The 24,215-nt window shown below is 43.5% G+C and overlaps 2 protein-coding genes across 6 annotated transcripts in view; one reads left to right on the top strand and one right to left on the bottom strand.

Moving 5' to 3' along the window:
* Positions 1–24,215, bottom strand: part of GOLGA7 (golgin A7) — a 227,725-nt gene that overhangs the window by 145,132 nt on the left and 58,378 nt on the right. The window lies entirely within an intron of this gene.
* The window catches only part of ZMAT4 (zinc finger matrin-type 4), an 84,725-nt gene that overhangs the window by 52,079 nt on the left and 8,431 nt on the right, over positions 1–24,215 (top strand). For 2 of the 5 annotated variants that reach the window (XM_068920804.1, XM_068920803.1), the window contains exons 5-7: positions 288–515; positions 10,219–10,315; positions 19,561–20,008. In XM_068920804.1, coding sequence (XP_068776905.1) covers positions 288–515; positions 10,219–10,315; positions 19,561–19,576 — 341 coding nt within the window. In that variant the 3' untranslated portion in view covers positions 19,577–20,008. Of the gene's footprint in view, positions 1–287; positions 516–10,218; positions 10,316–19,560; positions 20,009–24,215 lie in introns of those variants that run through there. The other 3 variants (XM_068920802.1, XM_068920801.1, XR_011136480.1) reach the window with 2 other exon arrangements.

Below are 24,215 nucleotides of genomic sequence, written 5' to 3'. Positions count from 1 at the left end.
AACAATTTAAGCAAGAGAACCTTAGCAGGTTTAGTCATAATAACGATAAGCCAGGTAACTGCAGGGAAATGCAGATAGTTGAGGAACAGTTTTATGCTTTCTTTTCATACTGCTTTTTATGAGAAACGGTAGATTTCCAAGTGGTGCCATCCAGTAGACCCAGTGAGACATTGTAATTGCTGCTAATTCTTCCTTATGTCTAATGTGGGATCTGCTTCAGGGGCTGGTGTTACTTAGACAGTAACCCAGCTTGGAAAAAACTAATTTCTGTCTGTTTCCTTTTGCAGAAACCACTCTGAGTTCCCTAAAGCAGCCCCACGCGGAAGGTTCCCCAGTGGTGTCCTCGCCCCATCCGAGGAGGGACTCGGACAGGTACTGCCAGCTCTGCGCTGCCTGGTTCAATAACCCCATGATGGCTCAGCAGCACTATGATGGCAAAAAGCACAAGAAGAACGCAGCTCGAGCTGACCTGCTCGAGCAGCTGGGGAAGACCCTGGACCTGGGCGAGCTGCGAGGTGAGAGCTGCTCGCTGAGCAGCAGCGTGCTGCAAGCCACCAGTGGCTCCCGTCGGGACCTGATGGCCGTGCCGTGGTCACTCTTGTGTCCTGCTGTAGTTGTCCCTCTGACCGGCTGCTGGATGGAAATGCACGGTGCAGTTATTGCTTTTGAACGCTTGTGTTACCATAAAAAAAACAGCTCTCCTTCTACGGTGACACTTTGCAGTTTTAACAGCATCATTTAGAAGCTGTTTTCTAGGGATTTCTTTTGCCTCCTTCTAAATGTATCCCTTCCATTAGCACATATTTCTGTCCTCAAGCAAATGTTGGACTATCCCTGTGAGCTGAGAGAGGAAAACATGTCAAAGTATTTAGCCCAGCAGGGAAATCAGGACCAGAGGGTTGTTGCTGTAGGCAGAGCACTTCCTACATCACAGCTGGTGCAGAGGGGCACTCCATGTCTTTCACGATTTAATCAGTGCTAGTAAAACATTGCCACGTCCCTGGGTCAACAGCACGAAAGCAATATCAAGTATTTGCTGTGGGTGCGCTAAACAGCATTTTCCCCCACTCTTCCTGGAGCGGTGCCACGCTGGGGGGAGCGGAGCCGGGATCCAGGAGTCCAGGGCTCTTGTGCTCGCCTGCGCCTGGCTGCTGAGCCCGCCGGCAGCGACGGTGCTTGGCCACCTCCACCCAGCATCCGGAAATGCCCAAGCGGGTTGTATTTCGATTAGCAAAAGGGGCCCCTGGAAGTGTCCTACCTGGGAGACCAGGATGCCACTTGTGTTGAAGTGCAGCCCTGATTTGGGCCTTTGCACTTTTCCTGGGAGCTCCTCTCATAGCGCGTACTTTAGAGATGAGCTGCAGCCCTATGCATTATTGCACGTCTGGAAAACCAGCAGGCATCTCTGATCCCTCTTTGGCTGTCCTGGAGGTAATAGCCACTTTGCACTGAGAAAAGATTGGCTCTGATCCTTCGTTGGCGTGAAGTTCTGTGTGCTCACAGAGATGGACTAATTTATACCACCTGAGGATGTGGCCTAATATTAAATTCTAAAAACCTCTCCTTTTTAATATTGAGATGTAATTATGGGAGAAGAGGTAAGGCTCTCCTTTTGAGAGAGTTTTCTCTGTGGTCCCCAATTATAATCCTGTATGCACACAGTATATTTAACTGAAAAAGGCTGAGGAAAAAGTACAGGTTTGATTTTCAAAACCATGCAGGAGAGGACGTCTGGTTTGCCAGCAAGATGTTCCATTAACGTTTTTTTTCTTGCTAAATGAAATAATTTTCCTTTAAATACTAATGACTGTGCAGTAGGCTATGCATTTCTTGATCTCAGATAAACCTGTAATGGTTATCCAGATTCTTCATGTGCTACCTAGGATGAGTCACAGTGCCATAAATGATTCATATGGCTGAGTCACTATCCTCTGTTGCAAACACAGGGAAAAATAACCTGGGACAATAACATGGAAGTGCTTGATGTTTTGAACTATGCCAGGCTTGAGTGGCTGAGGATGTCATTGACTGTCAATAAATCAGTTGTGAAGTGTTTTATTCATTTAGTTTGTGTCTAGGAGAGTTGCAATTGGAGAACTTTATGTACTTATCAGTCCATGCTTGCTTTAAAATTTACAGTGGTCTTCAGCTCCCGTACGTGGTTTGGATTTGCAGATAAATCTAGTGTGATTCTGATGTGCCTTCAAAAGTGGAGGTCATAGGAGACAGGGACCTGCAGAACTGGGCCATGCCACAGGCGCAGGAAAAAGTGAGCCCTGGTCCTCTTGTTGGGCACTTCCAAGCTGTTCTTCCAGAGGTCAGAGTGCCACATCTCTCCCGCGTCTGCAGCTCATGGAGGTCCTGGCGCTTTCTGACACGGAGGAGCTGTGCAGCCGGGTTTGGCGAGCCAAGGAGACGTCCTTGAGCAGGGCAGCCTGCTGATGGTGCTCTGCGATGCATGCCTTCACCGCCAGAGCAGTTGTACAGCTAGAAAACCCACCTTTTCACAGATCTTGTTAAATAGATACTTTCCTGCATGTGTTTAGCAGTGAGACTAACGCAGATCTCTATGGATGTAAAAAGCAGATCTCTGTGATAACTGACATGGAATGAGATCTTCCTTATGTCTAAGAAAATAGCTTTACCTTGGTGGATAGAAATGTATATATCACTTCAAGAAAAATGGTAATGGTGACATTTCAGAGATACCCAGTGCTAGTCTGTCACGTTTTGGTCAGTGAAATCTTGTGTTTGACCATTGCTTTAGCGGTCTAGCAATTTTGGTGTTTGTCAGGATGTGGTAGGGATTGTAACCGTTTTCTGTATTCTGTGCTTGTTTTGCTACCTCAGTATTCACAAGAACACAAACTCATTCCCTTTTCATGCTATCCCAGGTGGCTTATCCCATCACGATTTAAATATTAATTCTAGTTTGACTGCTGTGGGAGCCTAAGATTTGATGCATTGTGTAAGCTTGGAATGAGCTGTGGCAGTTGAAGTACAATATTTCAGCAGCCTTTGATGTTCTGATAATGGCTATAATAAAATATTTATTGATAAATATGAATGTGCATTTGGAGAAATAAGAATAGGGATATATTTTTGGACAACTGATATTTGTAGGAACCAAAAAGCATTGATTCTTATCAAGTGCTCATCCTGCAATTTTCAGTCTTATTTTCTTTTCCGAAATGAGAAAAGAAAAGAAAAAAAAAAGTGAAAAAAAGAAACTTAATAATAGCACCACTTCTCTGGTCTGTGTTAAGTTAAAGCTGAGATACAAGCGAGTGCTTGGTCTCACAGTCCAAACACTTTGAGTAGAAGGTTCTTCCAGATGTAGCTGTCTCTATTTCGGCACCAGATCTCCTGCTGCTCTTCTCCCAGATTTATGCTGTGAGATATAGTGTTTTTTTACAGCTATCAGATAGGTTAAGTCAGGAAAAGAAACAGGCCTCAGCAGGACTCATAAGGGAACATATCCAGGAAGAGAAAGAAATTGAGTGTTTTCGTCCTGCAGTGCTGCCTCTTCTGGCTGCCATTGCACCCCAGCCAACCCTGGAGTGGAGTCACAAAAGACGAAAATTGGTGAATATCATAACAAATCATAAAGTTTGGGATCTTCCTGCCTGACAGCTTGTGACTGTTCAGCAACACTGCGTCGAAGCTGCCACATCAGAGGCACCGAGGTTCCAGTCTGGCAGATTTAAGCTTCCCACAAACTGTGCCAGGCATAAAGCGAATTGCTTTTTTTGCTCCATCAGGTCACATTTCTCCTGTTTTATTTCATGTCTGACATTATTCGTTGCTGATCTCTCTTTTGTTCCTCCTCTAAAGCAGGAGGTCTCTGCAGGGGCAGAGCCCCAGCAACAGACACTGGCAGGTCTTTGGAATGACATTCCTGGAGAATTTAATTAATAATGGACTCTGCTTATTGCTAGCGCTGAGCCGAAACCCTATAGCAAAATACTTTCTCTTTGAAGGTTGGTGCAGTGTTTGAAAGTCGGGGCTTCGTTAAGTGGATTCAGAGTGTCTGTTCTGTTCCTTTCCTTTCCTATATATACTCCTTTGAATGAAGAAATTGAATGGAAAGCTTAACACATAGACCCTCCTTTACCTTGTCAGTATTTATAACCTGCACTGCTGTGCCTTTTTGTGTAATGACAAATTACTTGCCAAGGCAAGTAATGCCAAGGCACTGTAACACATCTCTCGAATATGGTGACTTTGCATGAGGCCGAGGTGACAGGACAGGAGAAGAGACCGTAAGCATGAAACTAGGAAGACCAGTCTCTGTAGCTGGTCATTATTTAAGTTCCTCCAGTGCATGGTTTTGCAGCTCAGAGCTCTTTTGGCTGAGACGGTGCGCTGCAGCCCAGGGGTGCCTGGTTCTGCCCAGCCTCACCTGGGGCTGCGCGATGCTGCATGTCCCCAGTGTAGCCGTGACCCTGCGTGCTCCTGGCTCCATGGAGGAGCCGCGGAGCCAAAGGTGGGGAAGCACGCTAAGCATGCATCAAGGGAGCAGGAGCCTCACTCCTCAGGGACTTAAAACGTTCAGCAAGAAATCCTGTCAACTAATGCACCAAGAGCAGCTGGAGCAGAACCACTCCCAGTGGTGCTGAGACTCTGCTCTCACCTTTCCGTTGGCTCTCTTTGATGCCAGCTGGTAAATCCCTGAATTTTATGGAGCGATGGAGGGAGATGCAGGGACAGGCTTGTGTACCTGGTGTGGATTAGATGGGATCCTATAGACCATAGGAACATGAATTTTCTTCCCGGAGCTTTTTCGTCCCTGGGGGACAAGCTATGCACAGGCATGAGGGAACAAGGTCCAAGGGGATTACACTGTGAATCCCTAGGTAAAAGAAAAAAGCAACCTCAGCCGTAAATCCGAATTAAAATGACTGCCCAGGGATGTTGTCATCTAAAGCCTTTGTATTTTCCACAGCAAGGTAAATTGTCATAGTTGCAGGCACTATCTTGAAAAATGTGGCAGAGCTGAGTTTAATTTTTCTTCTCCACTCATAATTTCCCTGTATGCCATATAAATATTTTTCGTTTTGTGCTGTCACTTTTGCTTAGTGAAAAACAGTTTAACAAGTGCTCCCCTGGAATATTTTGTAATGCATTTTATGCAGAATGACATTAATGACTTTACTTTTTAATATTTTATTTAATGGATATAGGAGTGCATTCAATTTTACATGAATGCATGTCATCATTCTGGGGAGAATGCTGATGTGTCATGACGTTGCAAAAGTAAACATGAACATAGGCAGAACACGGAATTTCCTAACATAAACTGTTCAGGTTGAGACCCAGCTTTGCATTGCTGACTGCCTTCTATGCGAATACTCAATTCTAACTGAGTTTGTTCAGGCTTTGGTTGGGTGTATTTTGTGAAATCACAGTTTTGATCAAGTTGACAGCCTTTGTAAACTTGAGTCAGATCAAATATTGTTAATTTTGATAGTTTTCTGTGGATCCCATGATAATTGTTGCCATTAGTTTCATTCTGTAGTTTTTCTGAAGCTAATGCCATTTTTCTGTGTCTCAGTTCTGTAGAGTGTATTTCACACTTAAGATTTTTAATGTAAATGTCAGCCTCAAAACGTTGAATTTCAGCTGAGAGATGTTGCAGCGCTTTCTCTCGCGGTGGGAACGGTGAGTCCTGCAGCGTCGCGGATGGGTGGCGCGGGAAAGCTGCGGCTCCGGCAGAGCCGCCTCCTTTGGGGACATCTCTGCAGCGCGGGACGTCCCTCTGGCAGGTCATCCCAATCGTTTGCTTTTCACCCTGGCAGAGAAAGATCTGCTAATATTTCCATCTATCTAAAATGTGCCTGTATGCACAAACAGAGGTGCGTTTCTGGTTAATAGAGGTTTACAGGAATGGGTCAAATCCTGCCGTCGCGTGTTGTAGCAGGCAGAGAAAGCGGCTGCTCCGAGGCCGTGCCGCGTCTGTCGGGGAGGGCTGGAGTCGCCGTTATTCATCCTTACGAGCAGCTTTGACGTGCTGCTGGAAAAAAACAGTGTCCCTGGTTCGACACTGTAATCGCTGGCAGTGTTTCCACCTACACAAGTAATTAAGATTCAATAAGGCTGTGGTTAATGTATGCTGTTAAATTAGCTGCTAAGCATTAGAACCTTATTACCTTAATTTAAAGCATTACCAATTTCTTACTGCCGCGGTCCTGCTCTCTGACAGTCCCCGGTCATGGCGTCGTCCCCAGGTTTGCTCCGCGGCGAGGGCTCGAGCGTGCGTCCCGTGGCGGCGGCGAATGCCTGCGGAATAATTCTTTTCTTAGATGTGCTGCGTATCAACGCTAATTGTCACTCCTGGGTCTACGCTTGTCACAACCCGACACCACAGTGGCTTGAGATTTAGTAACCTGTAGAACCAATCAGAAAATCATGATGGAAATTAAATGAATAAAAAATTCCCTGTGTTTTTCAAAATAAGTGATTTTATGAGAGTCTCTGGCTAGAGCTGGGGAATGATAATTATATAGCCTGTACAGTTAATTATAGTAAGCATAAACTGGTCACATTTGAGAATGCCATACATTACGTGTTCTAAATGAATTATTTAAACAATTTATATGAAGAACTAATACTGTGGAAAGTCAAAAGAGACTATTACATGGCATGTTAAAACTGTTCTTAAAAAGCACAGCAACCCATGGTAAGAATTCCACAACTCTGGTGTTTTTAAACTGAGCCCTTGATTAAGCTTGAAATGCTCTATTTGGATCTTCATGGAAGAGAATCAGTGCAAAATACCAACCTGACCTCTCTAAAATTTGCAGTTCTCTTTTTTTTTTGGAGAATAGGACAGAAATTACTTTAGCGTCAATGGTTTACTGTAATGCCAGTGTATGTTTAATGTCAGTGATGATAATACAGTCTGTAATGCCAAGGGAATTATTAGGAGGTTAAAATACAGAAGAGAGGAGGAGAGAAGAAACCACTCTTACCTTCGGAGTATTAAGGGAGACAACAGAATCAGGGAATTGGAAACACTTAGGCCTGCGTTTATATGCTTAATTTATGTCAAGTTTTGCCCAACATAATAGGAATAAGGACCCTGAGATTTCCATCTCTTTTTCAGGGATGTCCAGAAGGGAAACAGGCATTTAATGTACATTCAACTCCACTCTGTCTTTTCCGTAAAAGCATGTTAGCCGAAGCACAGCAGTGACTGTTTCTGTAATTCTGCTTTCAAAGCTCTGCATGCTTTTCCCAAGGTGAAAGAATAATGGACTTAAATTGTATGTACACTGCAGAGAGAAAAGAGCCTTCCTTCTTTCCCGGGGATGCTCTGAGCTGTGCTGACCCATGGTGTCTTGTTGCCACGTTTGCTCCATTTATACAGACTAGGAGTTGCTTCTGTTTTACTGCCCTTTGTTCCTGCAAAGTGCGAGGGCACCGAGTGGAAACGAAGCCCTCTCCTTGCCACGCCTCGTCTCAGCAAAACCCCCAGGATGGAGCAAACTGCTCCTCTCGCTCCAGCGGTGCTGGGGGGGGGGGGATTGCTGCTGGTCCCATGTGCTCGGGGCTGGTGCTGGTGGGGTGATGCCACCTGGCCCCCCATGCACGGCCAACACCTTGCCAAGGGCACACCAGCAGCTGTATACCCCAGCCCTTGCTGTAATGAAAAAGCTTTCAGTGCTGTGGATGTCTTTTAAGGGTCCTCTGGAAATAACTCATAGGCAGCAAGGGAGGAATGAGTATAACATATTATAGAATATTATTCCTTTATAGCATATGAAAGTGAGCTATTGCATAAGTTCAAGGAGCAATATTATCATATCTCCTAAAAGAGGCTTCTGAATTTTCCCCCGCAAAAAATTTTGAACCCAGCTAATGGCCTATCTCTTGGCCCAGGTCACTTAGGGAAAGAGAAGGAAAGAAAAAAAGAAAATAAACAAAAGGAATCTGCTATGCCTAAAAGCTTTTGCAGCTCTGAGAGGACTTGTCTAGCAGTATTACTTTATTCTATGATTGCAAAAGTCATTAAGGAGTGTTTTAGGTGAAAACCTGTCTAGGAAAGCAAAGCCAGAACATTAGTAAGTAAATAATTACTTGTTCTGTCATGCACTAAGCAGGCTAATATCCTCTCCAGCGGAGGGAGGAATGCACCAGGACACTGAGAATAAACACCTCAGATGTGGACCAAAAGGCACAGTTTTGCAGGAAATCTAAACTGACACAAATCAGAAATAATATTGGCTATTTTGGCCAGCCACTGGACAGCAAATTGTCTTGGGAAAAGGCCTTTTCTCTTTTACCTCTGATTCTGATTGCTGCCTGTCTCCTAGGTTCCTATTTTTGGATTTTCAGCTTTTTGGAGAAGATAAAATCTTTGTTTCCTTGTACTGTAGCAAACTGAGAATACTCTCAGCCTTAAGGCATTAAATAATAATTCTGGGAAACAAACTATCAAATGAGGAAAAAATTGATTTCATACTTGTACAGAACTTGGAGGTTTTTTTTTTTTTTTTGGTATCTCTGGGCTACTCAGGTGATTGTACAGAGAATGAATTGCTCTGTTTCCTTAATTCTGAACTTCCCTGTTCCCTGGGATCCACTCAGGACAATTTACTTTATTTGAAGTTCTGCAATTACATGGAGTGGAAAGGGTGCTATTAGAAAAAAACCCATAATAATTGTCCCATTCTGAATATCAGTCTCCAATACAAAACTGAGCTTCCGAAGCAACTAAAAGCTATTCGAGTTTTTAAATGAGCAATTTTTCGGTATCCACAGATCAACTTCTGTTTCCTGCTTTTTCTATGTTAGATGCCAGTTAGCCAGTTAAATACTGTTTGTACGTAACTCAGTCAGAAATGTCTCCAAAGAAGGTGGCTTGTCTCATTATCGTGCTCTCGTTTGCCCTGTGACTGCCCTTATAATCCCACAAAGTGTCATATTCACCTTCTGTGCATGCACGCTCTCTAGGTGAATAAAAATGTCTTGTCTGTAGTGGATGTCTCAGAGACTTTACACCCAAGCTGTGATTTGATCTTAGCTGAACAGACGAAGGACAGGCCAATTCTGTTCAATTTAGTTCTTCAGCTCAGATGTTTTCCAGAGAATGTGCAGAGAGACTGTTTTTGCGACTTTGCTCATAAATCGTTTTGCAGCTTCTGTTTGAGATGTGCATGAATCTGCTTAATTGCTTGGGTTTTGCCCTGCAATCTGTGCCCAGAGGCAGCACAGTGAATTAGGAGAGAAATGCTGTTTAAACTAAGCACTTTTCCTGCAGATGAGTAAATACGCTATGCGCAGAAAATCACAAGAGCACCTCTTCAAGGTGAGGTGAGTCTCCATGGGTCTGACGGCCCCTTCTGGGGATGCAGCACGGTCCTTCTGTGACCATGAGAAGAGGCTGCGCCATGGTCACTGCTTGTGTCATGCTGGAAGCTTTCATAGGGTTTGATTCAATGCTTCTGACAGCGACTGTCTGCTTTTTGCTGCCAGTGGATGAAGTTTGCATGCGTATGACCTGCATACTTCATAAAGTCTGCCACAGTTACCTGCACTGTCTGCCCTTGCATTTATTTGCTCAGCCAGCTGGACTGCGGCGCTTACAGATCATGTTCTCTGCAGTTTACATCACAATTACATAAAATGTGTTATATCAACTTGGAAAATAACTCGTAGCTGTGGCAATCAAATAAGCAATGAAATGGAAAGTAGCAGAGGCAGCAGGCATTTGCTAGAAGAAAAAAAAAAGCCAAAACCCCCCAGTTCTTGGTAACCTTTTCACTGTAAGCCCACTGATATGTTATTTCTAGTTCAGTGGTACTCAGTGGGCCAGCAGCCAGAGCAACGCCTTTATAAATAGTTGCTTTTTATTGTACCTGTGAAGGGCTAAAATTAGTAAAACAGGGGCTGCTTTGCGGTCAGGAGCTGTAGGCAGGTATTGTGGCCAACGGTAAACCTGTCAGGCAAATCAGCTGCTGGCTTCCAGCTGTTGGTATGCTAGCTGTTAACCTGCCCCGGGCTTCCAGTGTTCACCTTCAGGCCAAGGCTGCGGAATAACTGGGCTTTGGAAGAGGTCAGCAGCTGATGTGTTCAGCAAATCTGGCCACTCATTTTGGTAGCTAAATGAGAGTTGATCCTTTGGAAAAAATGATCCTAAGTGTTTTGGCTTCTCAATACAGTAATAAGAAATTGCCCTGATTTGTGCAGTTAACAACTTCGGGGTTTTTTTTGCAGGTCTGAAGCGCAGTTACACTTGCAACACCTGCAATGTCACGCTGAACTCGATAGAGCAATATCATGCTCATCTGAAGGGCTCCAAACATCAGACCAAGTGAGTACCTTTGTATTTTTCCTGATAGCCTTCGATCTGTCTGTACCTGTCTAGATGAATAGATATAATAATAACACTTTACACACCAATAAACCTGTCATCCGAAGAGCTCTGAGTGTTTTATAAACATAGATATTGGAGGTACCTACAGGGACAGAAATGCAGGGCTGAATCCAGATTGTTTTCCCTGTATCCCCAGAAGCAGAGTGCTGTTTGCTCTTTATTTCCTGTCAGTCACGGCATGCCCTAGTGAAAACCTGTTGTCAGCTCATCATTGTGCCTTTCGGGAAGCCTGCTGCGTTTTGCTGCTGGACATTCATGCTGGTTTCTCAGGTTTTTTGCTTGCAGAAGTCTGGTTGTCCTGCAGGCTCAGTGGGGACTGAGGAGTCCTGCAGATGTCCTTGGACTGGAGGTTCTTGTCTGGGTAGTTAAAACGAATAGAGGTCCTGCTTTCCTGAACATCTGTCCTCTCTCCTGGAGACCCCTCCTCTAAGCACCCCTTTTCAAGATATCCCCACACCGGGTTATCTTTCTGAATGTCATTTTGGTCTTGGCCCTTTCCTTATCTTCTCTTTCTTAGATTATAGGCTTTCAGGCAGGAGAGTTTCTTACTTCTGCTCTCTGCAATGCTGTTTGCATGTAGCACAGCCCAAGCACCTCATGGCTTTGCACATCTTGTAACCCAGCTGAGGACACTGTTGTTCCACCCCGTTGAAACGCCCTTGGCTTGAGACCTGCCAGAGGATGGTGGGGAACCTGTGTATTTGCCCATACCCTCCTCAGACTGAAAGGTGCATCCTGTTTTGGGACAGATAAAGAACAAATAGGCAGTAGTGGCCCAACAAGCTGACAAGCTAACAGTATCCAGTCTTGATGTCACAAGCGTTCATGCCTAGTGATACTGAGTTTGGAGCTTTCATGCGTTACACCTCAGGAGAGACACTGAGAGTATAATGGGATCAGAAGTTTCCGAGTGAAAATGTTTACGCTGTGATTTAAAGCAATTATCTATTAGCCAACTTTCTGAGACTTGAAGGGAGTCTGCTCTGTCAATTAGTACAAATTGCTCAAATGAAGTGATAAAGATACATGGTACCAAAGAGTAGATTAATAAACTAATCTCTTTTAATACACTTATATGTGAGCTTTGGGAACTGTTTCAGGCTAAAGTACTGAGGACTGCCCAGATTAGAAGAGGGATAGAAAAGGTGCCATTAGTTACTGGAATACTGCAGGTAGTTTTAAGAGCAGTCTGAAAGATAAGGCAGGATGATCAAAGCCAGCCGCAAGTAGCAATGTCTAATTTTGCTTAAGTTACCAAAGGACAAACCCAGTTTTTCCCCAGCTGATGTTAGACCTTCAAAGATTCCCTGTACTATTCATATTAGCTCGATCCTATTTATTCACTGAGTGTTTGAATGTCTCCCAGATATTACCCTTCCTGGACCTGAGCATGTCCTCATATTCGGGATCTCAATTAACAGAAGAAACTGATGTCATCAGATTTCTTAATGAGGTGGTGTTCTCCCTCCACCCTTCTTACGAAGGATGTATGAAGTCCTGCGGAAGGAAGGGCGTGTGTTGAGTGACTGCTCATTGATTCAGCACCATCTGCTAGTCTTGGTGGTTTGTAGAGCAGAGGGCTGGGGTCACGCAATCCAGACGCGGTTTTGGGCGGTGCCACAAACTTTCTGTGTGCCGTGGGTAAATCATCTACTGCCTCCATGCCTCTGTTCTCTTTTAGCACATCTAAATGTTAGCATATCCCAGCTCCACCAGGTTACGTATATCGCGTACAGGTACTGCGCTGACAGGAGCAGTGTTAGTACATAGCACAACAAATTCCCACTGCTGGAAGACAGAGCTGACAGTTCTTCCCATCGGAGACCTGAACGGAGAGCAGCTGCAATGTTCTGCCCAGACGCAAAGCTGTAATTTATCCTTCCTCTGCCAGTCTTTTTGTGTTTGTGTTATTATTAGTCTTGCTGCTGCTGTTATTATTGCAAAGGATAAAGCAGTTCATTTCAAATCAGAGCAGCCTTGTGGATAGGAAATAGAGATGTGCAGAAAAGACGCACTACTATTTTCAGCATCAGGAGGGGTGCCTGTCTTCATAGTGTGGTTAGACGCATTCCCTCACACTCTCTGTTTTATGCCCGTGCCTTCTGCTTTTGTTTTTCAGTCACCTGCAATTAGCAGTGTGTCTTGTCCAGGTGAACCCTGCAGAAGGATAATTCCTTCTGTATCTATTGCTTTCCCAAATGCTTTCTTCTAACTTACTCTAACAAAAATTTCGAAGACTGAGGATCTTTCTGCTTCATCTTTTTCTTTAGCTGCTCCCTAAGAGGGAGTGTATTCGCTGCAGAGCTCTGGATTTTTTTTTCCTTGACTTGAGCTGAGTATCTGGGTAAAAAATCAGCAAGAGTTAAGATGATAATTCACATGCCTTTATTGCTCCCCATAGGAGAAAATAAACTAAACTGCACAGCTGAGAGTGTTTGACAGTAGGTCAGGCTATAGCACTGGGAAACTGGAGGAATCCCTACTTTGTGGCTGCAATGATTGCTGTTATTTGACAGAAGTACCTCTCATCTTTACTCAAGCTTACAAGAGCAACTCTTCCAGACCGGAAACACCAGGGAACCAGGCTATTGACAAAAAAGTCTCAGAATTCGGACAAATGTTGTACTTAAGATCAAAGGGCAATGAGGAAAGAAACAGCACACGGTGCTGGGAGGACTGGGACCAATATTTCCTCCAGTTATATTGGTGGAGTATCCTGGCTAGGAGTTAGCAGTTTGGTTTTCGGAGGCTCTGGTGTCTCAAGCAATCTCATTCGGATGCCAGCAAGCCAAATGACATTATGTTGTTTTAGTGTAAAGGCTCAGTGGAATCCACAGATTCCAGGGATTTCTGAGCTCTGAAAAACACAAAGTATTGAAAGAAAGGCTGATTTCTCTTTCATCTCAGTGAGGACCAAGTCAGCCAGTGCAGGGAACACCATAACGGCCTGCAGGACTTCCACGTTTTTTTTAAGGACCTTCCTCTTTTGCAAATTAATATTCTTACTAGTCTTTCTAAATTTAGTTTCTTATCGTTTATTCATAATGATTTAAATCTGGCCCCAAGAGATCTTCATGGGCATTCAGTATAAGAGGAAACAAAGTAAGAAATTCATAAGAAAGTATGTTAAAAATGTAATAATGGAATACCAATTAGAGACATTCGTCTGACCAATTTCTATGGGAAATTGCTCTGATCATTCTATTTCCTCTGTTCATTGTTCATTCTTACACAATTTTCTTTGATGCTAAGTATCTCAATATAGTAGCACAGATCTCTTTTGTAGGAAAGTACAGCAGCATGCGAGACAATAGATGGGCAGCTTAGGTTTATACAAAACAAAAGCTTTTCTCACTGAGTAGTTAGTATGTAGCAGATTTTATTTTCCTAGTTTAAAGAAGTTTTTGTGGCTTCGTTGTCTTCTGTATGTGACTGATGGAATGATTTACCCTAATCTCTTGTGCTGAATCAGTGCAGACCCAGCTCCAGTTTAAGGGGTCTGTAGCAGTCATCTGCACTACTAAACGTAGTTGGAGATACAGCTTTGGAATAAGTCTGCAGTGTCTTTAAATCAGTTCTTCTATTTGTCGCATACACAGAGATGACCTTGTTCACAGTGTTTGTGCAGAGCCGGGCTGCATAGGCATATGCTTATGATAACAGCAAGTGATAAAAGGATTCAGCAGTACACACGCTCACACTCCTGACTATAGAAACCGCTACAGACAAAGATGAAGAAATCTTCATTGCTGTTCCTGTAAACGAATACCTTGTGAAAAGGTATTCCAAATGCTTTCTTGGACTGTATGCAAGTGACTAAGGATATGTGCCCACAGTTGACCCTTGTTTCCAAAGCAAAGGACTATCCAGAGAAGCAGAAACACAACAAACTGTTTGACAGAGCTGCATCTAGGTTTTTGTAGCGTGCTTTCTACAAGTGATTATCTCTTTTATATGTAGAAAGTTAATGTTGAAATCCAGATGAGATGCTTCTATGTGAGTTTCCACTATCATTTTGTTCCTAGGCCTGGTAGCATCGGATTGTCAAGGTTTAGCACTCAGAGCGAGGCTCAGTTTCTGCAGAAGCTTGGCTCTCCCAAGTGTGGGGTTAGGCAAACAGACTCTGCATTTGTGTGCTAAGTGAGGAAACCGTTCTTCTTGCAGCCCTCTTGTGTACCTTGGCTGGTGTCTTGCCCACCCCTTTGCTCTGTTTTGCTGGTTAGTGCCAAGACTGTCCTCTTCTGAATAACTCAATTTGAGGCTAGTGGATTGCAGTTTCCAAGGTAACAAAACATTTTAGGTAGCTGTCATAGTTAATATAATAAAAAAAGAGGTTTGTAAAGGAGAGGGATTTCCTTTTGGGACAGGTTAGCAGGGAAAGGCGATCACAGGCTGTGGAAGTTGGTGGCACCCAGAAAACGCCTGGCCTTCAGAAGATGCATCTTCTGAAAAGCTGCTTTAACAGAGAAGAAATTGTATGAGGAATGAGTCAAGTAATAGATATGTATTATAGTTCTTGAAAGCTCTCTGGAGGATAACATACAGCCAAGCCATGCCAGAGTGTACTTTAAATAACCCACTATCTAGCAGCCCTTGAGCTATTGCTTAGCAGACCACGTTATTTGGGCCTTCCGTCACTTCTCAGCGTGGGTGCTGGTGGAGCTGGAGCTCTGTTAGCAAAGCTATAGCTGTCCTTTTCTTCTTTTGGTAGTATCCGTAGGGGAGAACTTAGCTGTTTATTTACAGGAATTACAAGGTCTCATCTGAATGCTTCCTACTGAATTTATTTGACCAAAATATGGGGAAAATGGCGGGGGGGGGGGAGGGGCTTGAAGTGCCTTGGCTGGTATTTTGGTGTTGAATTAAAGATGTAGAGGGAGGTAGCTAGTACTGAGCTAGTCCTTATCCCCCTGGACAATGAATATGCAAAGCAAGATGATGTCTGCTAGCTCCTATTATTTTCTCCAGGGTGCAGATATTTTAAGCTGTATATTTGATGATGAAGAAAAAAAAAATGTGTTTTTTTAAATCCTTTAATAAATTCACGAATTTGGGGTTAGAGTCAGATATAGAAGAGTATTTCTGATAAGGTATCACAAATCTGGCATCCAATCTGTTTACATCAGGGTCAGGCAGTGTTCCTCATGGCTCTAATGGGAATTATGCATTCACACAGAGCAGTTGAGCAAGAGCTGCTTTTTAAATGTCTTATAAAAGTAGAGCTCCAGTTTGTGGCTCCGACAGGCGAGCCTGGTGAATGCCTGCGCACACGCATGCACAGAAGCAGGTTTTGAAATGTGGCTGGACTCTGGAACATCTGCAGTGGGGCGGAGCACTAAACCTTTAATTAGGGATTTATGAACTGTGTAGAGATGATTGAGTCATTGTTTGACTTGCTTTCCAGAAATAGATACGTTTTTTTTAATTCCCCCTTCCTCCCCTCCCCTCCCCCCCCAAATTAGCAGCAAACCAGCAGAATGACAAGTAAGGCACAAGACTTGCTGTGGTGTGAGTGCCCATTTGAGCTGGACCGTGGTCAGCAGAGGCAGCTCGGTTTCTATGGGGACCAATAGCAACCGAAAAACAAGGCTTGTGAGGAACAGCAGGAATGAGGTCACGTTATCTCTGAAATATTGGAAGAAAATCACATGCCAGCCTTGCTCTTTACTGCTTACAATAGGCTGAAAGAAACAAAACTCTTCTCTCTTTTCAGGTTTATGTAAACTGGAAAGATCAGCTAAAAAATCATTATCAATAAAATAACAGAGAATTAAAGTCCTGGGCAGGCATGAAAGAAGGCAGAAAACATTCAGATTCTGGGGTCAAAGAAATACTAGTACAGAATATTAACTTAGGGCTTTCTAAAAAGCGCTTCTCTTTTTTTTTTTGTTAGCCTGCGCACAGAGTGGGATTGGGGAAAGTGTGCTGTGTTCGTCACTGCATCCAGGCGAAAATAGCTGTGTGGGGGGAAAACGAATCGAAGGGCTCAGTTCCAGATTTGAAGTAGTTCCTTGGGGGGTTGCAAATGGAAGGACGGAAGATCCTGTTGGTGAGAATACTAGAGCCCAGATCCAGATTTGATGCAAGTGCCATCTCTGGGCTGGTTGCAAATATATCAAAGGGTATAATAATGTGCAGAGTACCGAGAGCTTTGAGTTATCCTCTCCCATTCTGGCTGTCAGTGATTGGAGGCTGAGATCCAGCCCTAGTAATTAAGAGTCTTACGATACAGGGATAATAATTCCAACTTCCATAAAGAAGAATTTTATCTTCTAGCCTTTATTTTGTCTCTTTGATCAGCCAGACCTCTCTGCCATGTCTGGAGCTCACAAATGCGTTCTGGAGTTTTATAACTGCTCATTTACACATTCATAGATGCTAATACAGGCCCAGGTTTCCCTTTCAAATTCATGCTTTCTGATTAATTTTAGGATTTTTGCAGAGACGGGGTCCAATCCTGCAGCTATTGCTCTAGTAAAACCGATTCAATGGGAATGTAAATGTACCAAGGGAGCGCAGTATGCAGTCTAAGAGTCTAAATGAATGCCTGGGGATTGCAAATAATCATTTTTACTTTGGAAGGTGTGTTCTGAAGATCTTTCTTCATGGCCCTTCAGGTAGTCATTGGGTTGCCTCCTGCTAAAGCCCAGGTGATTAATGGCCTGCTGAGGAGCAAATGACAGCAGGCTCAGTGCCCGTGAGGTTTTTTTTTTTTTTTTTCTGATTGAGAACACAGATGTCTAGTTGGAATAGGGTATTTATTAACATAAGCTGCTTTGCTATTCAGAAATCGGAGCTAATCAAAATATTGTAAATTTTGTGCCTGGAGAAATGTCACTCTTCACCATGATTGCATTTCCATATTTTTTCCAATCTATTTAAGAAAGTGTAAACAAATATTTACAGCCTGTTGTGGCTGAAACATGTTCTGAGTTGTGGGATCTGTCGTAGGGAATGTGCGCTTAGAAGAAGCTGAGAAATTAATGCAGCAATATCCCACCATTTCTCTTGCTCCTGGGTTGCCTGGGCTGTGCTACAGTAGGTCCTTGGCATTAACCGCATGCACACCAAAGCATGGAGTGGGTGCTCTGCTGGTCCTCTTCAGGTGCTGTAAGGCTATGAAGTGGCACAGGGTCTGGGACAGTCCTCGGAGGAAAACGAATCATTAGTGATCTCCCTGCCTCTGTGCTCTAAATCGCAGCAGAAGCTGAGAACTAGCAAGCCTTTCTTCACCGCGGAGGAAAGCACGCTTGCTTGTGATTTCCCTTGGACGAGTAAACATGTCGAGCAGCAGGCTGCCTCCGGGGACTCTTCACAAGAACCTGCTGCTACCATTGCCCTTGTTTTTCCTATTAGAAGAGTGTCTAGAGATACTGATTAGGAACCAGTCATGCCAAGTGCTGCACAGACAGGACCAAGCTGTCCTTCCTCTGAGGGTTTTTGCAGTTTAGTACATGCCAAAAGAGCAAGAGATAAGATTAAAAAAAGGCTTGGGGGTTCCTATCCTGAGTTCCTTCATGCTGGATTTTATGCAAAAAAAGTAGTTTCTCTTTTCCCCGGAGCTGGCCCCCTCCCGCGTGCCCTGGCAGCCCGAGGGCTGGGAGGTCAGGCTCCCTCCGGCCAGTTCCTGCCAAGCAGGTCAGATGTGACGGAGTCAAACGTCAGCTCGGAGCCGGTTCCCTTAGGATGGGATTCATCCCATCTTCTCTGGAGTCCGAAAGGCCATCATCTGCCTTGGGTCACTTGTGCAAATGCATTGCCAGAGAGGGGTTCGCCCGGTTTTCTTCATGTTATTGGCCTAGAGAATAGTTGGTGGATTTTAAGTTGTTGCTGCTAGTCTATGAAGTCGATGGGTGTCCTTGGAAACACTCCCGTTATTAAAAACAAACACAACGTTTTAGGTCCTTTCAATTCTCTCTATTGCATTTCTGAATACTTTCTTGCAGTTGCTAAATTAAAATTACATTCTTAGGTGTATGATTTTTATTATCATATATTTGTTTTTATTTTGTTTTACAAATAAGTTCCATTCCTACAAAATCCATACCAAGTTTATTTCCAAAATAAACCAAGTTTATTTTCCAAGAATGAACACTTTCTTTGATATAAAGTTCCCATTAAGTTTCAGGAAATTATTTTAAATATTGGAGTTGTAGCATGTACCTGGCTCAAATTAAAATGATTTTTTTCTTATCTTGATGACTGCAACTTTTATTGGTAGCAATGGCACTTTCCATGTGCTTTCTGTAAGATACTGACTGCTGCCTAAAGTATGAAGAAGCCTTTAGAGTGACAATAACTCCAGAAGATGAATAGTTATAAAAGGTAGATGGAATTGAAAGGCATTTTAATTTGTCATTATTTCAGTGGTTCCAGAGAACAGCTGAATAATTACACTGCCTGTAAAGAGTGAGTGTGTAATACTTTCTCTCATTACAGGATTAAATTGTCTTCATTCCCTTTTAATGTAAGTGAAAATAAAGATATCTCTGATATCTTCTGTTTTGATCATAATTTGAAAGCTGCCAAAAGGCTGGTGCATCTTTGGTGTCTGGTATATGGATTAATTATTTTAATGTAAAGCATAAACATTAGCCCAGTTTCCCAAAGTCTAACTGTGAGATCATATATGCTTTCTGAATAAGAAACTCCTCGTTTGCCAGTGAAGCGTTTGGGTCATTTAAAAAAAAAGCAGGTTTTGTGGGGTTTGCTAGTCTCTTACAAGCAGCTTTAAATTGAGGACCTATAGAAAATACACTTTCCCCCCCAAGCCATTACAGCAATTTTCTATCATAAAATCCAAAACTGTGCTTAAAATTGAGGTTGTATTTCAGGTAGAAATGTTATATACATTTTTTCTTAGAATGGAAGTTATCTCCATTGTTCACATACAAAATTTTTTTAGTTGTTAAAAAAATTGCATGTTCTCCCCAGTGTCAGTTTGCCTAGAGTCAGCTGCTACCTGCCAGATCTTGTTATCGCTTTGGCTGCTAAAAAAGGGGTGGTGTGGGAAGTCCACGGGGTCTGTGGGGAGAAAAGGAAGCGAGATGTTGTGGAGGCGCCAGGGTAAGGGGTGGAAACAAAGATGCACAGACGGAAACTTCAGGAGGTGCAAAGAAACCAAGCCCCAAGCTGGAAATGGCAAGGAAGAAGCTTACTGCTGCTTCTTTTCTGTGTTGCAGCCTGAAAAATCAGTAGTAATTCATCAGTCCAAACAAGGAAAAGCACCAAGACTTCTGCAGAGAGGCACTGATTAGCAAGAAGAAAGGATACTTTCTTGGACAATGAGCGTTTCCTGTGTGGATTCGTTAATTAACATGTAACTAACCTTCGCTTTGGACAAAAACATGGATTTTCTTTTTTTAATTTTGTGGTGAGTTAAAATATTTCGATGGATTTTTTTACCCTTTCAAGATAATATTTATTCAGCACAGAGTCTAAAGTATGATAACTATCCTGTAAAAACAGTACTTAACCGTCACTCACCTTCAGAGACAGTGGGAACAGAATATTTTACTTTTTCATATTTATTCTTAGATTTCTTCCAAGAGTATAAAATTATTCTGTTGCATTATCCATGATAGTGATGTAATCAGTCTCCAACCAGAAATAAACATGATTTCTTCACCACCTCCAGCATGGTTTGTGTCAACAGCAAAAAAAAAAAAAAAAAAAAAAAAAGAACTGAGGAATGGATGATGGATGAATTCCTTCCTCCTTGTCTTCAGAGAAAGAAATGGTTCGCTGAACAACGAAAAGTTAAAGAGTAAAATCCTTCCACTGGAGCAGGATGCGCCAAGGCGGCTGCGGCCAGGCCCCCCGCGGCGCCGGGACCCCCTCGCTGCGCGGGGCAGCGCCGGGGCGGTGGCAGCGGCGCAGTCGGGGGAGCCCCCGCTGCCGGCTTTGCTCTCCGGTGAGTTTTGCACCCAGGTGCCGAGGGGGCTGCGCTGACGGGGGGGGAAGAAAACCCCACGGGATGTGAAGAGAAAAATTGTGACTGAAAACCAGCCGGGAGTTTGCAAGAGGCGCACTGCTTGGGCAGAGCCCCCGCCGGGTCCCGGGTGGTAGCGGTTCAGTGCCCACCTCTAGGGAAGGGGCTTGTTGCTCCGTGGCTCGGGGGTGAGCTCACCGAACCCGCTGGCAACGAAGGCGCTTGCAACAGCTTCCGTTTTTCTGCTGCAATCAGCAGAAAGGGAACAGGTTTCTAACCTAACCCACCTCACTTCCGAGAGCTGTAAGAAACGTGGTCAAGTTGTACGTAGATACCGCGAGCGATGCAAAACGAACCTCGCTGGGCCCTGTGTTGTACAAGCTTGGTCAGTGCACTGTGCGCGCAGAGAACCTGTCTTGTGAATGCTGATAGAGATTCAGCACTGTCTTTTTAAAGAGCAATCTGATTGTTTTATATATATGTAGTAGCACAATTCTCCTGAGACTGAGGCCATTTCCCTGCTGCTACATCTCTGAAATAATAGGCTTTGACATTTCCTTTTTGTGCCCACTGAACTAGAACTGTCTTATCTTTGGAAATGAACAGTGATGTTTATGGATCCATCAGTTAATTTACCAGAAGTCCCAGCAAGGTGCAAATCTACTCCTCCAGCATCTCAAGGAAGAGCAGTGACCCGCTGCTGCTGGCTCTGCATCAGGGAAACTTTTAATTTAATCCACAGCTCACCACAGTGGCCTGCAGGTTTGTGAATTTTCTGCCAAGTGAACAAATCACATATAGGGGATTAATCTGTGTCCTCCATCCGCTCCTCTGCACCTTAATAAGCCAAAGCAATGAAGTTTATTGCTGTGTGTTTGGGTTTTGAGCAGTGCTGTACATGTCTCAGATGAGTTACCTTTGGGCAGGTCACTTGGAAAATTGTAGTTATGATGCAAAAGTTATTTTGAATGGTCATAGAATTATTATTATTGTCTATTTGCAGTATGGTAGCCCACAAACTAGCAAGATCTGTAGCGGAGGATGCAGCAGGTGCTGTGCAGTAGCCTTAATTTTCCTCTAGCTTTGAGGGAAGCGGCCCCCGAAGGATTTGTACAGCAGAGCAGTCTTTCGTGGCTGATGTGCAAGTGAAGTCAAGGCAGCTTCACTGTAAACCAGTGGTTGCTTTGGGCAAATGCAATGTTTAAAGCCCAGTCAGTCATTAAGTCACAAGGCAGTACATACTAAGTAGTAACTGCTCTGAAACCATGCTGGTACCTATAGGACTCTGTTGCTAGGACCAGCTCAGTTGGTCAGTGAGTCCACGGGATGAAGGGAGAGCAGGCTTTTAGCGGGGGGGAGCTGGTGAAGCCAGAGGAAGCGATACAGTCTTATCTGCTGCTGACAAGCTTCGGTTTCTCTTATCTTTCCCTATCATGGGAAGAGGTTCATCTTCGGCAGCCTGCTGGGTCTGAGCACCGCACGTGTAGCCAGCTGCAGGGTGTTTCTGTCGCGGCTCTGTTGACATACACAGAAGGCAGCGATGCCCGAAAAAGCCACTTTGGCTTTCCTTGTTAATGATAATATTGTATAACTAGCTTTTTACTACTGTCTCATGTGGGACTTGGAAAACCCTCCCTACCTTGCTACCGGAGTCACCCTTTTAATGAAAAAGCTTATCTGTGTTGGTGAAAATGACTCTTTTACCTTGCAAAGGCAATTAAAAGCCCAAACTCACCAGTTCTTTTCAGAAGATTGTTATTCCAAATCTTCAGGAGAGAAGAGAGATAATTCTCTTAAATCAGGAGGAAGATCAATAACAGATGCTTCTCTGTGGAAGCCCATGTTATTTTGCCTGCCAGCAATGAAGACAAAATAGACTCCTTCTAGTCTAAGAAGAAACGAGGCTTATGTGATTATGCTTTTCCTTGCCATAGCATATGAAAATTAGTGGCAAATATATTTACCAGACAATCTTTGGTGCTTTTTATTTTCTTTTGGCATTTAATCAAAGGAACGTGCTAAATCTTTATAATAGCTGGGCTAATTGACTTAAACAGAACATAGCTATCATGTTGGTCATTTCATATTTCGAATAACTAAATATTAGTATCATCATATTTGATGGTAGAGATTGCAAACAATTTGGAGCAATGTGCCTAGCTCATATGTTTTAGCTATGATAGGTAGGAGCTGTAGACAAAATTCACACTAAATATTAAAGTTTGTCTACATGCCTCTCTGCTTAGGAAAATCTTTCCTGTTGTGTTTTGTTTATGCTTGGCTTAGTTAAGCTTAAGTGGTGCAGTGCAAGAGTGCCAGTCTTACTCCAAATGAGCATTTAGTGCTTTTAAACGTTCTCTCTGCTCACACACGAAGTGAACGGTACTGGGGGGTGATTCAGAGGACACTTAAACAGTCACATAACCCATGGGAGCAGCAGGACAAATTCAGATTCCTGCCTCCACCGCCCTTAGAGGGACGTCAGACCTGTGCGGAGACTGTGTCCAGTTTTTGTGTTTCAAACAAATGCACAGGATGCGGTTCTGTACCTGAAGAATTTGTTCTGATTACAAAATGGACAGGTGAAATAAATTACAAATTCTTCTTGATTACAGTCTGTCTGGAAGTGATTTTTCCCTTCATCTCTTTGGTTACAGTAGACAAGAAAATTTCTAGTGGAGGAAAACGATTTAACAGCAAATATTCTTTAGATGACTATGTCTAGTGGGTGTTCCAATTAGAGGGGTAATTAGGAAAGTTTCAGTGCAGTAATGAAGTGCTCCATCCTAAAAAGCTCAGCATCTGAATTGCAAAAGGTGCTAGGCTCCCCTAAATTGCTGAAGGGGGAGAGTGAGAATTCATGGAGCTCATAATAAAATTTTTGTCCCTTCGGCGCTCTCACCTCTTGACTAACTCTTGCTGATTTCATGTTACATATTTAAAAAATTATTTTCTATGTGATTGGGATAACTTGTGTGCCTATATTTGCATATGATGATATATACTACTTGCATTGGTTTTATATGTATTACAGTAGTATGCAGAGGCGCCAGCCTCAACTTTGAACAACTTTCTCCCATTTGAAAGCTCATAGCACAGAGGGGAGGTGCCTGCAAACGGCGTTAACCTCTGTGCTGTGCTTCAGACCTCTACGTTGTGGTACACCAGCAGCAGCATTTCATTTCCTTTGCCTTGCTAAGAGGGTCTAGACACGGGAAGAGAACCACGTAGCAAAGAGGACCTTTACTCTTCTACAGCCCAGAGGCTGCCTGGAGCTCTGCTCATTTGGAGGTCTTGGCCCCTGATGGCTGCATGGTGTTTTTCTTGTCTTTAGTCTTGCAAAGGGAAGGGTCAGATGCCTGCAGAATCTGATTTTTTACTCTCTAGGGACAGTAAAAGATACTAAAGAAGCTCTATATGATTAATCTGTGCTCTTGCATCAATGCCTTTCATGTGTGGAGGAGACTGGGTTGTTTACAGATGAGTAAGCATGTCCTTATGTTTCATTGCTATGGGGCTCTTTCATTTATTGTGTTCTGGGTAATAACATAAGAAGACAGTGCTTCTGAAGCTAAACTGCTTCTTTACAGCGAGAATGATTTACAGAGATAGGGCATATCATTTATGCATGTACAGATTGGCTTTTTTGGGTCTCCTCCCTGCCAAATTCTTCCTTCCTGCAACCTGTGCTCCTTCCTCTAAGTTGCACTCATGGTGCTGCAGAGGTGATTTTGGCAGGAGCAAATGAAAAAACCCTTCTCTAACTTGTGTGCTCAGGTAATCACTAGAAGCTCATTGCAGCAAATTAATCACAGCACAAACACAATTTCTTCCCCTAGGCAGGTGTGCAGATAGCTCTGACTGCTGCAGGGAGCAGGGTTGAACTCAGCCCCCATAACCAGCCTG

This window comes from Struthio camelus, chromosome 27 (assembly GCF_040807025.1).
Source record: "Struthio camelus isolate bStrCam1 chromosome 27, bStrCam1.hap1, whole genome shotgun sequence".
Lineage (NCBI taxonomy): Eukaryota > Metazoa > Chordata > Aves > Struthioniformes > Struthionidae > Struthio > Struthio camelus.
Note: the sequence above shows the minus strand (reverse complement) of the source record. Positions and strands in the feature narration are given on the sequence as shown.